Source organism: Meleagris gallopavo, chromosome 3 (genome assembly GCF_905368555.1).
Source record: "Meleagris gallopavo chromosome 3, MGAL_WU_HG_1.1, whole genome shotgun sequence".
NCBI lineage: Eukaryota > Metazoa > Chordata > Aves > Galliformes > Phasianidae > Meleagris > Meleagris gallopavo.
In genome coordinates, this window is record NC_139406.1 from 35,623,943 (window position 1) to 35,640,656 (window position 16,714).

Here is a 16,714-nt window from a genome sequence, read left to right on the forward strand (position 1 = left end):
ATATTCAATTTAATGTTTTTCGTTCATGGATTACCTTCTGAAAATACCATGAATGTAATAGTAGCAGATCCTCCTGAATGCTAACTTTGCTATTTACAAGGAAGATGGCTTTATTTTCCCTTGTGTAGGAGGAAGATGTGGCTTACTGCATTTCAATCTATCATTTATCATAAGTTGTGGCTAACTGCATTTATCATTTCATGCCTACTTATTGAAAATGTACTAGAGACATGAAAAGCTAACATTGCTGAACATGAAAACATTATTCATAAAGAAGTTAATTAGCTGTTGACTTCTTTTTTCTAGGGAAACAAACACCTTCTAACTGTCCTTTTGGAATGCTGAGGGAACAGCTACAGAAGGGCAATCGATCAAGCTGAAGAACAGGAGATAAAGTGCTTCAGTCCTTTGACTTGCTCTCCCTTCCACCCAGAGGGACGCCTGCACGCTGACCCATGGCTACAATGCCCATCCTCTCCACAAATGACCACCTCATTCCTACACTAAGCTGGGAGTGATCACAGATACCACAAACCCTTACAGTCTGCCCAGAGTATGCAACTTCAACCAAACGTGACCTTCTTCCTGATCTTTGTAGCTCTCCAAATATCTAAAAAAGAATGACATTAAAAGGCAATCTTTTGGAAGAAATACATTGTTTTAATTTGACTTGAACAACAAGACAAGCACGATTTCATTTGGTTAATGTTATGACAAGCAACTCTGTGCATGAGAAGTTTTGCTTAGCTCTGTTTCATAAGAAGGAAGTGTTATTTCAAATAATTCCATTTGTAGTTGGTCAGTTATTTCGAGGTAGAATTGTTAAAAATCCTTCAAAATATGAAGCATGAACAATTACTTGCAACCCACAGGCCAGTACAACAAGTGTGTCAGATCTCTTGTGATCCACTTTTGATCCATTTTTGATCCATTTTCTCACAAGGAGAATGAGTCTTTTCTGTTCACTACTACCTGTCACGCTCCTCTATCAGAGCACTATCCTACTGAATTGTGCTATGGATTATAATTTGCAGCCTCCAGAGGATAAGAGATTACTAGAATACAGTACTAACAAGAGGTCACAGACAAGTCAGGAATTAGGTATATTCAGTAACTTCATATCTGTTCTCGCTTTGCCTTTCTTTCAAGTGGCTTCTGAAATCAAAAGCAGAATTCATAAATAAGGTACAACTTTCCCTCAATAAAAAAGGTAGAAGGCAGACAATCCTTTCTGATAAGACACATTCCAAATTAAAAATAATTAATGTTCTTAATATTTTACTAACAATGCCAAGGCTACAAAATACAGCCCTCTATGCAACACATTATATAAACAGCTAATATAAAGTTGTCAACACAGCCATGCAATCAATGTTGGAAGCGTAACAGCTTAGTCTTTGAAGGAAAAAGCAGTATATCTTTTTTCCAGGAAAAAAAAAAAAAAAAGAAAGAATACCATTTTCTGCAAAACTCCTCCTGGAAGCCATTAATGTATTTATAAAATCATTTAGCCCTCACCATGTGATCTCAATATAACATCCACTCATCTCTAGCCAGCACAGCTGAGGGAAAGAACACAAGCTGTTCCATTTGCTTCTCACACTGCTGCCACAGCACAGACTAATAAGGACATGAAATCTTACATTTTTTAAGACTCATCTTTCTGCATTTCTAAGCAGACAAAGCAACCATATACATATCTGTAGAGAGGCATGCATGTATTTCTGTGCCTGTGGTAAAGGCGTGATAACTTACTGCAAAACAGTACTCAGGACAGCTTACAGTATGTTATGACAATCTCAGAGATCTTAAGAAACAGCTGGAGAGAAATGAAACATCGAAAAGAGCTAACCATTTCTTCTTGGAGGGTAAATTCAGAGTCTGATGTGATAAAAAAACCTTTCTGCTCTAAGAAGCAGAGTATGCAGGGGACAGTCTGCAAGATGACACCTGTAATTAAAACCTGCCCTTCCCTTTGTTCTCTTCAAGAACCAGAAATGTTTGAAGTGACCAGAGACACAGTATTTATCCCAATGTGATGGCAAAGATAGATCACAAGCTCTGTGCACACCACAAAGAAGGCTGGCCTGCATGTGACTGACTGAGTACCAGTAAACAGTGTAGCTTAGAGGAAAAACATTTGTTTTTGTGTAGTATAGCTGGCTTCTGCACAGACTTCTGCACAGACTGCAAAAAGGAGGAGCTAGTTCTGCAACATCTGAACTAATGAAGCCCATATCCCCACAGATGCACAGCTTGTAGTATTCAACTTCAGTGCAGGAAGGTGCCAGGGCAAAGATTAAAGTCTTTCCTAACATAAATGAATTTAAGAAGCCTAGCTCTTCTGCTCTTCATTAAGTAACAAGCTAGAGTGCTTAGGGGAACTCCAACAGTCTCATTCCACTAGCTACCTCATTCAGAGAACCCTCAAGAAGAGCATCTTTTAGTTTCTACTTGTGCAGTTGTCTCACGTACAGCACTACTGCTCAGGGAGGGAGGGCAGGCTTATGTGGCACAGACACATCCATGCATGACATAAGCTCCACTTCCTTATAAAATCCTTTCTTATTACCTGAGAAATAACAAAGTCTGAAGTTGCAAATAATGTTTTTAGAAGTCAAGAAGAGATTCTAGAAGTTTAGAAGAGATTCTAGTACTTCATCATATTTCCTTTGGAGATACAAGTCCTCACAGATTTCTTGAAGCTATCTGTATTGCTAAGTAAAGATCTTTGTGGACCTAGCTCCTCCTGCAGCACTAATGTAGACTACAAGGATATTTACGACTCCTAACTCAACTCAGACACGTTTGTATTTCAATCATATACAATTAGAGGCCAAATTCAGTCTTAATTCCTTGCTGTCTGGTAAGAAGCTTTGCAAATAATTATTTTTTCTTCTTCCTCAACTTATTACTAAAAGACACTCTAGTTTCCTGTATTACAGATAAGCTGCTGTTTACCAGCACAGCCATAACTTAATCATCCAGGCTATACAGAATTTCATGTTCATTATTAACCAGTATTCTGGTAGGTCTTGGCAATCTGCCCTGCTGGGAAGTCAAATTCTTGACAAATACTGATCGTAATAATCTACTACAGCTCATGCACATGGTATGTTTAAGAATCCAGGCATAACATATCTAATGCTTTCATGCAAACCATTAAAGAGATCATAAATTGAAAACATACAGAGAAATCTGTCTTTATGATGTACAAGGAACATCAAGCAGTGCTATCAATGTTCCAGCTAAATGCATCCAACTAGGTGTAAATTTTATTTAATGAATAAAAGCTGCCATTTTTTAAACACCATAAAAAAGCTCACATGCCAAAAGGGAAGGGAAATAGTTTGTGCAGAACTAAGGACACTATACTCCTTAACAGCATATGTAAGCACCTACAAGACAAGGCAGTCTAAGAGGTCAGTCTAAGAAACCGAACACTTAAGGACAGCACTGTTGAAGCAGTCAACATTTCTGTACTCAGCTGAACAAAATGCTGGTTATACAGCAAATCCTCTCCTCCGTACCCCCGTTCTTCTTCCAAGTGCACAACTGATTTGAAGACCAAGATACTGGATACGCAAAAACACTGAAGTCTTCAAATAGAACTGATGTGGCAGAATAGCCTTTAAGGACCATAATTGTTTAAAAGACAATTATATTTTGATGATATAATAAGCAGAGGTTACCTACTTAGATACTACTATTATTTTTTTCCCTTGAGGTATCTGAAGAGTCCATTATTCCTCTCCCTTAAAGTACCACAAACCAAGCCAGCAGCATAACCTGACCCTCTCTTCCCCCCCCTTTTTTAAACTCAAATTTTTATTTAAAATTCACATTGGCTGGTTATCTCTTTTTTTCCCCAGAGGTTTTATTTCATTCAGAGACAATGGCAGCAATGAGGGAAATGGAGACTGTTGCATTTGCTTTTTTAACAGCGTTTTCCTTCTTGCCTTAAAGTAAAATCAGTGGCTGTACAAATGTTATTTTTTTGCTAGCAAAGTATTTAAACAAGAGTTCCTTACCTTTGTCTTTTGAAGTAAGACAACTCCCACATTTCATCTCATTTTCACTTCCCATCCACATGCACAGTGGTTATTTGTGGAACTTGCCCCTCTGACACATGATGTATTGGGCAGTTTCCACCACACAGTTGTATTCTGATACCACTTTTTTTAGTTATCAGAATCCCCTGTTCTTGACTTCCACTCTTCCTAAAACAAAACTCTTCTACATTTAGTAAGAAAATTTCAGTTTCTGCTCTAAATAATCTATCTTTCTCTGTACATATTGACTTAAGCACAGCTCAAAAGCTATCCTTATAGACATAAGACCACATTCCTTATTCTTAAGCCACTTCTTCATTTCAGAATTAGTACTACTTTAAGAACTGGTTTATAGGGCAGCAAGTAGGGGTAATAGATGCTGATTCCACAACTTGTCAACAGTTGTTGTTGTTAACACCTACCAAGGCTGCATAAGCAAGATTATTGCTTGTATAGTACGAGCAGATATTCAAAGAGAAATAGTAACACGAATAACAGGCTAAAATAATTCCATCCAACTGCATGGAAAGGCCTGATTCAGTTATCTGAATCTCAAGACCATACCAGCAAGAAACAACACACCAATATGTTGCTTATGTTTAAAAAGAAGAGCTGCCTGACTGTCTGCAAGGAAAACTATAAACAACACCCACAAGGAAAACGGGCAGGGCATGAAGAGCCACTTAAGCATATCTCAAGTCTGTTTCCACGTCCTGTTATTTAAAAAGCAGTCATTGCTTTCCCAGTCCTCCCATTCCATTTTACAACTTAAGTCTCTTCAAAAGCGCCTAGACCTACAGAAGAAACATGTCTTTGACATCCATGCAGTTACTCTTTTTAAATCAGAATACCTGTTTATGCCTTTCCTTAAGTGTAGTTTGAAAAACAAACAAACTTCATACTTTTAGTATAATTAGTACTGAGTGGCTTAACTTACAATTAGGAAATAAAAGCATGATGTTAGCATCACATGTTTATGCACCCTATGTTGCCTTCCTCATTCAGTAAAGGATTTCTGGTATGAAGTTATACAGCAATTTGCAGTATAAAGAACTGGTTTCAACTGTCAAATAACATTTAATCAGCGATAGCAATATACAGAAACCACAAGTACAGTACCTTAGTTATTGGTTGGAATAGGAGGAAAAACGTTAAGACTAGTTCAATTTCCATATACAAATTTTATTGTAATACCTGTATTCTAAACGTACAGATGCAATGACCCATTACAGACTTTAAAACCTGCCCACATAGACAACTGAGAAGCTCATTCTGTGTTACAGTCAAAGTTTGTAGGACTTCAATAGGTGACAGGAGGCTTCCCCAGTCTCTCTCCAAGAACAACCAGGATCCACCATATTTTTGGTCCAAGATGTATGCTTTAAGTTGGCAGCTGAGTCTATGAACGAGTGTATTTACCCCAGATGTGCAGCATAAATACAGAAGCAATAAAAAGGAGACTCATGACCAAAACTGGAACAGGCCCACTAAAAATAAAGAAAAAAAATACATTAACACAAAGCCAAAAAATTCTGCTTTGTCCAAAGGCCAGTCGCTACTAGCCAAGCAAACTCATCAGTTCATATGCAATTGAAAGAGAAAATTCCTTCTCCATTCCCATAGAAATATCATAAAATACACAGAAATGAGACAGTCACCTTTTATTAAACAAATGCTGCTGCTGCTCTGCTTTAAGAGACAGTTACATAACAATTAGGGTATGTAAAACTCTACATCACATCACATTAACTTCCACTTATTTAAGCAGTAATTCATGGTTCATTATTAGTCATCACTGTGAAACCAATCTGCAGAAAATTATTATCTGTATTTACTACTAAGCCGCCTGAGCAGAGATGTGGTAAGATACAAGAAACAACAGAGTCCTCTAGCGGCTACTCACATTTTGGTGTAAAACTCACATTGGTTGTCTTTTTTTCCCCAAAGGTTTTATTTCATTCAAAGACAATGGCAGCAATGAGGGATATGGAGATCGCTGTTTTGTTTTTTTCGAAGATATACAGAATCTCAAAGTCAAGTCCATCATCAAATCATCACCCAAAGTGTACATTTAACAGATTTGTTCGCTTTTTCCCCTTCTCACACTACCTACCGTTCTCTCAACGCTGCTTTGCACCACCTACTTCACCCAACTATGTGTCAGATGTATAACATTATACTGGGAGAAACGCTGACTTCTCTTAACCGGTCACACTTGACAAATCACCCTTGAGTTTACCATTTAGAAGCAGGCAAATATTACTTGAATACAGAGTAAAAAACAACCTCAAATTTGATTAAAATGAAAAAATTCACTAACATTTTTATAACAGACCTAAACTGTCCTCTACCATTGAATTCTAAGTCTCAGTCATTATTGATCACACTTAGCAGTCCTGAGTACGAAGAATCCTACACATAGATGTAAACCACACTGGATATAAACCAATCACGTAACATGCAAAACAGACTGCACACACAGAAACTAAGTAAGCAACCCCTAATGCTCTTTCGTACAGCTGGATCTTCCTAGCTCATCGTGTACACTCAAAATAGATACTAAACCTGGCTTAAGCACCTCCAGAAATCTGGAATTGTGCGCTCTCGGGTGCACCTTTCATGGGACTCCATACCATACTTTAAGTCCAATTTCATTTCACCATGGTTCCACCACAAACACTGCCTACAGCTCTTCAAGTAATCAGTCAAGTTTAAGGCAAGATAGGGGATCCACAGGTATGGGTGCATAGCAAGCAAAGCAAGTTTGACTTTACTCTTTCTTTCAAAGCACAAAATGCTCATTCAAATATAATCCTATCTCCTTCTCAGATTTCCCTCAGCTCCTTTTGTGAGCGTTGCTTTTAACGATATAACATCTTGCATTTCAGGAAAAAAAAAAAAAAAGAGTACTTTCCTGAGACAAAAGAAACTGGCTTGTTTATTATTTCTGACGCTGAGAACAGATGCTAAAACCTTGAAGCATCAGAGACAACATTACGCACAATATAGAACATTTGATCTACAGTGGAGTTATCTTGATCACGGATAGCATGAAATAATCCTTCCTAATAATAAAGAGCTCTTACTTCAGATTAGATGAGTAAGAGTAGTCTTCCAACCCCATTCCACAGAAGATATCCCAGGTTTAGATTTAAATCTAAGCAACAGCAATCACAAATTCTGCTGAAGCATTTAACTGAGACAACTGCAACCCATCTATAGCCCATTTTCATCTTTAAGCATACTGAATGGGACAGATGATAGCAATAGGAAATCAATACAGAAAGCAAAAAGCTTGGAAGGAAGGAAGCTACTCCCAAGTCACAGTTTAGAAAATCTTACAGCTCATTTGCAAGCACACTCTAAAAATCAACACACATTTGAAGATGTCTCACCCATTAAAAGCCTTGGCATACAGCTACCCATGCTAGCTTGTAAAAGATACTTTCATTTTCTAAAACCTTAAGATTCAGAGCCACTGGTTTACAAGTAAATGGGAAAATCTGCCAACAGGCCTGCATTGAAGACTAGAACAGTGCATCTTCTAAAACTGACTGCTCAACAACTGAAGGATTCACAAGGAAACATGCTGAAGCTGGTAAATTTACTTTGACAGCTTACATCATTGTTACATTTTAAAAGTTGTACCTATCAGAAGAATAGCTATTTTCTTCTCCATTCTTAATTGATTTTCGGTAGGCCACATAATACAGAAAACGCTTCCCTTACCTATCAACACATAAACAAGCTCTAAAACACCACTGTTCTTCATATTCTTTCCATTGTCTCTGCCTTGCTTCCTTTAGGGATTCTGCAGTAGCAAAGCATCACTACTTTGACAGTGTGCAGTTTTGTTAAAAACTGCTAAGTGCATATGAAAAAAGAGAACACACAAGGTAACCCAGAGTATCGTGAGCCCTTCTCCAATCGTTCACACATACAGTTGCACACTTAAGGAACCCTGAAATAAAATATTAACTGATCCTAGAAAAAAAATAAACAATGAGCATAACCAAAGGCACTCCCCTAAGAACACTGGCTCTCTTCAGTCCAGTAACAAAACACTGAACTCTACAAAAGGCATTAGCTCATATCTGAGGGTGTAACTTTTCATGTGCACCTGTTAGATGAAACATTCCTGCCTTAGCTACTCACGCATTAGGTTGCTAGGTGAGTTTGAGAAACTGACCTGACTTAGACTGGCCCAAGACTAAAAAACACAGTGCTCCTCTTGCTGTCAACAGAAGCTACCACCAGATGTCTGATCATAACCTGGGAATGTTCCTCTCATAGTAACAGAGAGAAACAAGGTACAGGAAAGTCAGTTAGTTGGAAAGCTTTCCTGAAATAAGCTTTGTTGTTGTTTTTTTAATAAGAACACCTGACACTCTGTAAACATACCTAATCCATAGTGTTATGTTTTCAAGAAAGTGTGAGATGTCAGAACACACCAATAAGTAAGGAAAGACAAAAGCTTAACTAAGAGATATCAAAAAGCTATTTCTGCTGCCTAAATTCACTGTGACAAGTAACCTTTCCAATTTCACAGTTGTAAAAGTCGGTATCTCTCTCCAGCTCTAAAGATTAAATACCAGATTTCCTGCTGAGCGCACCTAACCAGTCATCAGCTCACCATACTTCCCCCTGCACACCGCAGCACTGATTTCTCAACTCAAAAACTGAGCAACCGAACAGCTGAAATCAATCACCCCACGCTCATACACCCAACTTACACTTTGAGCCCTGGGGAGTCCTCAGTGTAGAACCGCCACATCCCACCGGTGCCTGTGGACGTGGCACGGCCTGCACTCCTCGTCCCACAGCTGGCGTTCTTCCTTTAGGGAGTAACAGAACAAAGCAAAGGCCACAATCCGTTAGCTCTCAGCCAACAGAGCGCCCAACAAACCCAAGAAAAGAGACAAGCACTTAAAACTGGGCAGCGCAATACGCTGCGGGCACGACGCCCACATAATACGAGGGTCGAGAAGCCGGACCGACACCAGCCGGATCGACAGCAACCCTCCCCTTCCCGCACACCTCACTAACACGTCCGCAGCGGGACGCACCGCACGGCCCAGGCTTCCCACAGCGTCGCTCCGGCACTCACTCGGAACGCCGTGAAGGACAACGCAGCGCCGAGCCCGGGGCTGCCTCGGCACCTACCTCTGCCGGACGGTGGAGCCGGCGGCGCGGGGAGCCACGGCCTTGCTGGGGGAGCGGCCGGACGTGCCGACGTTGGTAGCGCTGGGGCTCGGCCCGGGCTGCGGGAGGAGGAAAGAAGCGGGATTAGGGAGAAACGAGCGTACGGAGGGAAGCGAGGGCAAGAACCTCAAGACAGGGAGCTCCCCGAGTTGGAAGCAGCAGCGCAGGAGCGTGGAACCTCACCATGGCGGCGGCGGTGGCTGCAGTCGATCAGTCGGCAGGCAGACACAGCTCCCTCACCACAGCCACGTCCCTACCCTCAATGCCTACCCGCAATACCGCCCCGCCCGCTCGAGGCCCCGCCCTCAGGTCCCCGGGGCTGCTCGCGGCGATGCCTGACGCAGCGCCTATCTCCTTTCCCTTCTCTCCTCCCGCTGCCGGGCCTCTTTCCTAACGAGACGCCTTCACACGTGGTCTTCGTCCCCGCAGGTGGCCAGGCTGAGGTGTCAGCGCCGAGAAGGAGTGGGGACGAGCGGCCCGGCAGCGTGCGGGCGGCCCAGCAGGGGAGGCGGAGGAGCGGCCGGCAGGACGGGCTGACGTGGCCCTAGAGCCCGCTAGCGGCGCATGCGCGCTGCCGCTCGGCGCCATGGCGGAGCGGGAGAAGGGAGAGGAGGCGGGCGGCCCGTCCGTGCTATTCCTGCATCCGGACCTGGGACTGGGCGGCGCGGAGCGGCTGGTGGTGGACGCGGCGCTGGCGCTGAAGGCTCGGGGCTGCCGGGTGCAGGTGTGGACGGCGCACTACGACCCCGGGCGTTGCTTCGCCGAGACGCGGCAGCTGGCTGTGCACTGCGCCGGGGCCTGGCTGCCGCGTAGCTTTTGGGGCCGCGGGCACGCAGTGTGCGCCGCGCTGCGCATGGCCTTCGTGGCGCTCTACGTCCTGCTGCTCAGCGGGCAGCACGCCGACGCCTTCATCTGCGACCAGGTGCGGGCGGCCGCCATCTTGAGGGGCAGGGCCGGGGCGGGAGCGGGAGGGGAACGCCCCGGGGTGAGTAGTGGGGACGGGGTGAGTCGCGTTCTTGAAGCTTTCTCTTGGTGATGGGTGCTGAGAAGGAACGCAGGCCGAGGGTCTTACGGGGTATAGGGAGTTGAGAGGGGGAGCTCCGAGGTTCAGTTCGGATATTAGAGAGAATTTCTTCTCTGGAAGAGCGGTGAGGCAGTGGCACAGGCTGCCCAGGGACGTGGTGGGGTCAGTGTCCATGGAGGTGTTCCAGATCCACATGGATGTGACACTGAGGTGGGCATGGTGGGGGTGGGCTGACAGTTGGACTAGATGGCCTTAGAGATCTTTTCCTTCCTTAATGATTCTGTCATACCCTTTGCAGCAATAGTGCTACCACAAATAATAAATGCCTTGTTCTCTCTCTCCTGGTTTGTGCTAGGTGTCTGCTTGCATTCCGATACTCAGGCTGGCCAGAACACGGAAGAAGGTTTTGTTTTACTGTCACTTTCCTGATCAGCTCCTGACCAAGAGAGAATCTTTCCTAAAGCGCCTCTACAGACTGCCACTGGACTGGCTGGAAGAGTACACCACTGGCATGGCAGACTGCATCGTTGTGAACAGCAAATTCACTGCCAATGTGTTCAAGGAGACGTTTAAATCCTTGTCTCACATAAATCCAGATGTCCTTTATCCATCACTCAACACCAGTAGCTTTGAGACAGTGGTTCCTGTGGACATAATTGACTTGATTCCCAAAAAGACCAAGTTCTTGTTTCTGTCTATTAATAGGTATGAAAGAAAAAAGAACCTCGCATTAGCTCTTGAAGCTTTGCATGAGCTTCGAGGGAGACTCGATTCTCACCAGTGGAGTGAAGTTCACTTGGTTATGGCAGGTGGCTATGATAAACGAGTTCTGGAAAATGTGGAGCATTATGAAGAACTAAGGAAAATTGCAACTAAGCTTAACATTAGTGACCATGTCACTTTTTTGAGATCGTTCACAGATGAACAGAAAATCTCTCTTCTTAGTAACTGTGTGTGTGTGCTGTACACACCAAGTAACGAACACTTTGGCATTGTTCCTCTGGAAGCAATGTATATGAGATGTCCAGTTATAGCAGTTAATTCGGGTGGTCCTTTAGAATCAATTTTGAATAATGTTACAGGATTTTTGTGTGATCCTCTGCCAACAAAATTCTCCGAGGCCATGGAAAAAATTGTGAGAGATCCTCTCTTGAAGGACTCAATGGGAGCAGCTGGGAGAGTCAGATTTATGGAAAAATTTTCCTCAGAAGCATTCTCAGAACAACTGTATCAATACATATGCAGATTAACACAATAAAATCGATTTTTTTTTAATTACATTTTATAGCTTTGTGTCTGTGACTTATATATAAGGGGCCAATGTTCAGTATGACTGTGATGAAGGACCCAGAACTTGTGAACTTCCTTGTAATACTTTGTGCGCTGCCTCTGGTCACTTGGTGTGAAAAAAAGTAAAAAATGTCAATCTTATTAGAAGGTTCAGATTTTCATGTATTAGACTGATTGTTTTTTTATGCAGTGCCTTGGATAAATGCATGGTTCAGATGGCAGTGACTTACTAGACTTTAATGCACATTTTACTTCAGGACTTTATGGTTAACTCAGTTTACAAGGTACAGATATGTACAGATAAGCACAGCTTTACTCTTCTGAGAATTTCAAATCAGCAACTTATAAACAAAAGATTCAGCTATAGAATAAGAAGGAACACACGATTTGATCAAGTGTTTAAAGAAAATATCTTCCTTAGTGATATGAATTGTATGGGTATTTGTTTTTCTAAATGACCTTTTACTGGGCTTTTCTTCTAGAATTGCATAATCCAGGTGTGCTGGGCATCATAAATGAGCAAACAAGTGTGTGATCAGGCAGAATTGTTGGTACCGAAATTCTACATTTTTGTAGATACCTGCTATGCCTAACATTCTGGATTGTAGAAATGTTCTTAATTAAATGTTTCATTAAATTCTAAATTACAGAAAGCACTTGAGGAACAAGTAGTAGGTTTTACTTTACCTACTTTAGTTGCCTAATATAGTTATTCTGAATAGTTTAGCTCGGGGAACAGTTCCCACATGCTTTTCTCTCAAGGCAGTGCCATCACATGACAGTAATTTTACTGATTGGTTTTATTTGTTATTTTTAAGTGCAGTACTGGATTGTAGGCAAGGAACATCTTTGTATCTACCTCAATTCAAGCACATCTTTATTGGTTGGTTGTTAGATTCAAAGAAACGCACTTTTACATAATTCATACAATTGAGTTTTGAATCTCAAAGTAGACTGAGTAAGTATAATTCCCTTGGTTATTGAAGTCCAATTTTATCTAAAGTATCGTTTTCTGCAGTCTGCACTTTGCCTGTATGATAAAAATTCAAGGATTTCCACACTTAAAGAAAATCTCTACTGTAGAGAGACTGCTCCTTCTGTTGCTTAGGACTGCAACCAAGGTCTCAGTATAAGGTTTTTACTTACAGTAAAATTAAAAAAAAAAAAAAAAAAAAAAAAAATCAGTGAAGAAATTATGTTCTTGTCTTTAATATGAAACTTGAATTGTTGTAATAGTTAGACATCATGGCTGGTTAGTAGGGGGCATGGCAGGTGTTAGTCCAAACATTTCTCGGTGTTACCTTTGGTGCCTATTCTTGCATTTGTACTCCTTTCTCCCCCTTAATCCTCTTGAAATATATGGAAGTTTTCCTGAAACTTTGCGTAATTTTTCAGGATGAATATAGTGAACAGAAGCTGGGCCCTCTCCCTCTTAGGTGCAGGTTACCCTTAAAATCCTGCAGGTGAACATGTGGAGATGTGGAACAGCCCTTAAGGAGTCTTGAAAAAACTCTTGTTCCTCAGCTTGCAGTTCTAAAGTGAATGATTCTAGAAGTGCTCAGCCAGCTCTTTATTTTATGCTTACTCTACCTTTTTGGAAATCCTACAATAATCTTGATTATGCGAGCAAAATGCACTCTGCTGTTGTCAGTGATGAACCATCTGTCAACAGAAGCAGCTACATCATGGAATAATTTATCTTGGAAAAGATCTTTAAAATTATGAAGTCCAACCATCAATTAATACTACTAAGTCCACCACCAAACCACATCCCTGAGTGTTGCATCCACATCTTGAATGCTGCCAGGGATGGGGGTTATACCACTACACCAATTGCCCAGGCACCCTGTTCCAATGCCTGACCAGTTTCCACGAGGAAGTACTTCCTAACATCAAATCTAACCCAAGGCACAGCTTGAAGATGTTCCTTTGTGTTTTGTCACCTGAGAAAAGAGTGACAACCACCTCACTACAGCTTCCTTTCATAGAATCACAGAAGCGTTTAAGAGTTCTTTCCAACTCAGATATCACCTGCAACTCCCCTGCAATGAACAGGAACACCTGCAGCTACATCATGTATTTAGAGCCCTGTACAGCCAACCTCAGCTGTCTTCAAGGGCAGAATTTTTTTTTAAGAAAATATATTTACTTCGGTTTTTAGAAGTTTTATTTAAATGCAAATGCTTAGCATGATCCAGTGCCAGAAGATAAAATAATGGATGAGTACAATGAAATAATCATTAGACTGCTAGAAAAATGGAGGTTTGGTATTCATATCTCACAAGTAATAGAATGGATGATACAACAAAAAAATGGTTGTAAGGAGAATTTGATCTTCTGTCCACTTTTCCATATTTGTGCATCCCTTTCACCTTCAGTTAGAACCAAAATAAATAGACAACAAACAGGAGCATGATGAGAAAAATGCAAAGTCCATTCATGGGTACTAGGTGTGAACAAAGAGAGGCAAGGAGAGAGATAATCAGCCTTTAAAATTTCTTAATTTACAAGTAGACTGGGCTGGGAAGTAGAAACTTTCTATTTCCTTATTCAGTATACTTATAATACTTTAAATAAGCCACAAGCAAATTATTTCATACGCATAATTTTTTCCACATTCCATATTATAAAAAGAAATCAGAACTTCAGCAGTAAACTAGCCTGCTACTGTTGCCTTTCTCCACTCCGTTTTGTCCTCTTTTTAACTATTTTTTACTTTTTTTTTTTACTATATTACACAATATAAAAAAATTTATAGATTTTAACATTTACATGGGGTCTATAAAACTTCATGCTACATTATCATATTGTTAAACTTCATTCCTTTTTATTATGGCTTTATTATTCTCTCTCATGGATGAAATGGCTGATATTTTATTTTGAATTATAGTTTATTATACAGTTGATATCACAGGAGTATTTTTAAGGAAATAATAACTGTAGAATACTGACAAAATATAGTATTATGAAAGGAGTGTATTCAACAGCACGAATGCCAAAGAGTAGAGAAGGAAATAAGTTGCTTTTATCTATGTTTATGGTGAATGTAGAACATGTGACCCAACAAGTAAATAAATCAGAGGTTAGTATCCATTGATTTATGGATGTGCATTTCTTCATTGCCAGTTACTTTAAACACAAGATTAACAGAGTTCCCAGGGTGGTGGTCGAGTTGCCGTTCCTGGCAGTGTTCAAGAGTCGTCTGGATGAGAAGCTACAAGATACAGTTTAGAGGATTGTGGTAGCAGTGGCAAAGGGAGGACAGTTGGACTAGATGATCTTGTGGGTCCTTTCCAAACTTATGATTCCATAATTCCATACCCACTTCTTAACAGAGAGGGCAACTACCTTTCTCTTCCTGCCCTGCCTCTCTGTTTTAACAAGCCCATAGCCCCTTTATATTAGTGTTCCAGTTGTGCAATTAATCCTATCACATTTCTGTGATAGCAGATTTTTTGTGTGTGTCAGTATTCCACATCGGAATATCATGTGAACCAGTGGGAGTTAAAGAGTTAACGTTCTGGTTCCATTTACTGCCTCTTACTAGCATTTTGAGTATTCTGATGGGAGGGACAGCATCCCTGGAGGACTTGGCACATTTAAGCACTGGGAGAAGCATTTGGCAGAAGCCACCTGTTTGGTCAACACCAGAGGGTTGGGCAATCAAGATGGTCCTACAAAATCCAGCTCCCTACATGCTGTAGAGGGAGATAAAGTCCCTATAGTATACATAAAAAGAGCATGTTGGGAAAAGTTGTTTGGGTCCTTCCAGCTTCTGGAAAGGGCAAACCTCTCGATGGAACTGTTTTTGCACAAAGACCTGGGTGCACTTGGTGGGTGATGGAGAAAAATGGGAATGTTTAATGTGTACCACAAGGTCATTTGATGCTGGGGGAGTGCAGTCAGTGATTCCATGTATATATTATATAGGTATGTGTATACATAATGCATATTAATTATTGTTTGTATAAGGAATATGGGGTGTGTCTTTTTTTTCCAGGGTCTGTGCCTCCCGTCACAGACTTATATCTAGAGATAACCCTGTGACAACAACAAGATTTGCTAGAGATTAAAAAAAAAAAAAAAATCCCAGAAACCATCTTCTATTATACTCAGACAAAGCTGAGAACTTAACAGAAAGGATCCAAAAGGTTCTGGGTACCAGGCACCACTTCTGTACTGTGTGGATAACCGAGTACCAGCACAGGCTGCCCAGAGGCTGTGAAGTCTCCTCCTAAGAAATCTCCAGATTCTACCTGGCCATGGGCCTGGGCACCCTGCTCTGAGTGGCTCTGCTGGAGCTGGGCTGATACCTTATATACACAGTGTTAAAAGAACATGTCAGTAGGCAACTCCCTTCCTGAGCAGAGCACCTCAGCTGAGAAAATCTGTGCTATTTTCTATTAAAATAACAGTTAGAGAGGATACTTAGTTCATCTATTCCAGCAACATCTTATTTTTCTGAGTAAAAGCGTTCTTCTAGCACTTAAACGTGTGTTCAAGACAAGAACTGTTAAGTTAATCAAACAGTCTCTGACTTACAAAGCAAATAGTATTGCAAAACATCACTGGCAAGTTTTTGATCCCTAAAGCTGTTTGGAATGTTATCATAGAATCATGGAACTGTATGCTTCTAGCCTCACAATGCCAAGGAGTACTAATTGTTCTGCTATTCCTTATAAAAGAACAAGTCAGTAAATCCCTGAAAGAATCCCTGAAAGTACTATACACAGTAATGCTGTAAATTTGGATAGAAAGATCCATTTTGAAGACGCAGATTCACTACACACAAAGCAGGCACAAAAAAGTATTAAAATATATTGCTAACAAAAAAGAACTGAAGAGATATGGAATGGCCTAGAACAAAGCAGTGTTCCAGGATCCTCATACTGAGACTCAGGAGAAAACAGAAATTCCACAGGAGATCATAAAGGCAGGCTTCTCAGCTATAAGTGTGCCTTTCTCTATAGTAGGTAGCTTCTTCCCTAAACCAGGCTCTTAAGGGACATTTTTCTCAACCAGATATAAAATACACCCCAACTACATTTGTTTCTTAAAGAAGAAACTTGAAGTTACAGCAGGGAGTAGAGCGATTCACATGCCATTTTCTTCTTAGTAATAGGAGTCAGAGTTTATGTAACGGCTA

General features: G+C 41.0%; 2 protein-coding genes across 2 annotated transcripts; one reads left to right on the forward strand and one right to left on the reverse strand.

Moving 5' to 3' along the window:
* Positions 1–5,213: 5,213 nt before the first annotated feature.
* SEC61B (SEC61 translocon subunit beta) lies at positions 5,214–9,596 on the reverse strand. Its single transcript, XM_010708678.4, has 4 exons — positions 9,438–9,596; positions 9,216–9,313; positions 8,786–8,887; positions 5,214–5,539 (listed from the first exon to the last, which is right to left on the reverse strand). The coding sequence occupies exons 1-4, from the start codon at positions 9,438–9,440 to the stop codon at positions 5,452–5,454; spliced, it is 291 nt and encodes a 96-aa protein (XP_010706980.1). The 5' UTR covers positions 9,441–9,596; the 3' UTR covers positions 5,214–5,451.
* A 169-nt stretch (positions 9,597–9,765) lies between these two features.
* On the forward strand, positions 9,766–11,558 carry ALG2 (ALG2 alpha-1,3/1,6-mannosyltransferase). The gene is made up of 2 exons (XM_085220642.1): positions 9,766–10,176; positions 10,634–11,558. Exons 1-2 carry the CDS (start codon positions 9,841–9,843, stop codon positions 11,534–11,536), a joined length of 1,239 nt encoding a protein of 412 aa, XP_085076768.1. The 5' UTR covers positions 9,766–9,840; the 3' UTR covers positions 11,537–11,558.
* The last annotated feature ends 5,156 nt before the right edge of the window (positions 11,559–16,714 follow it).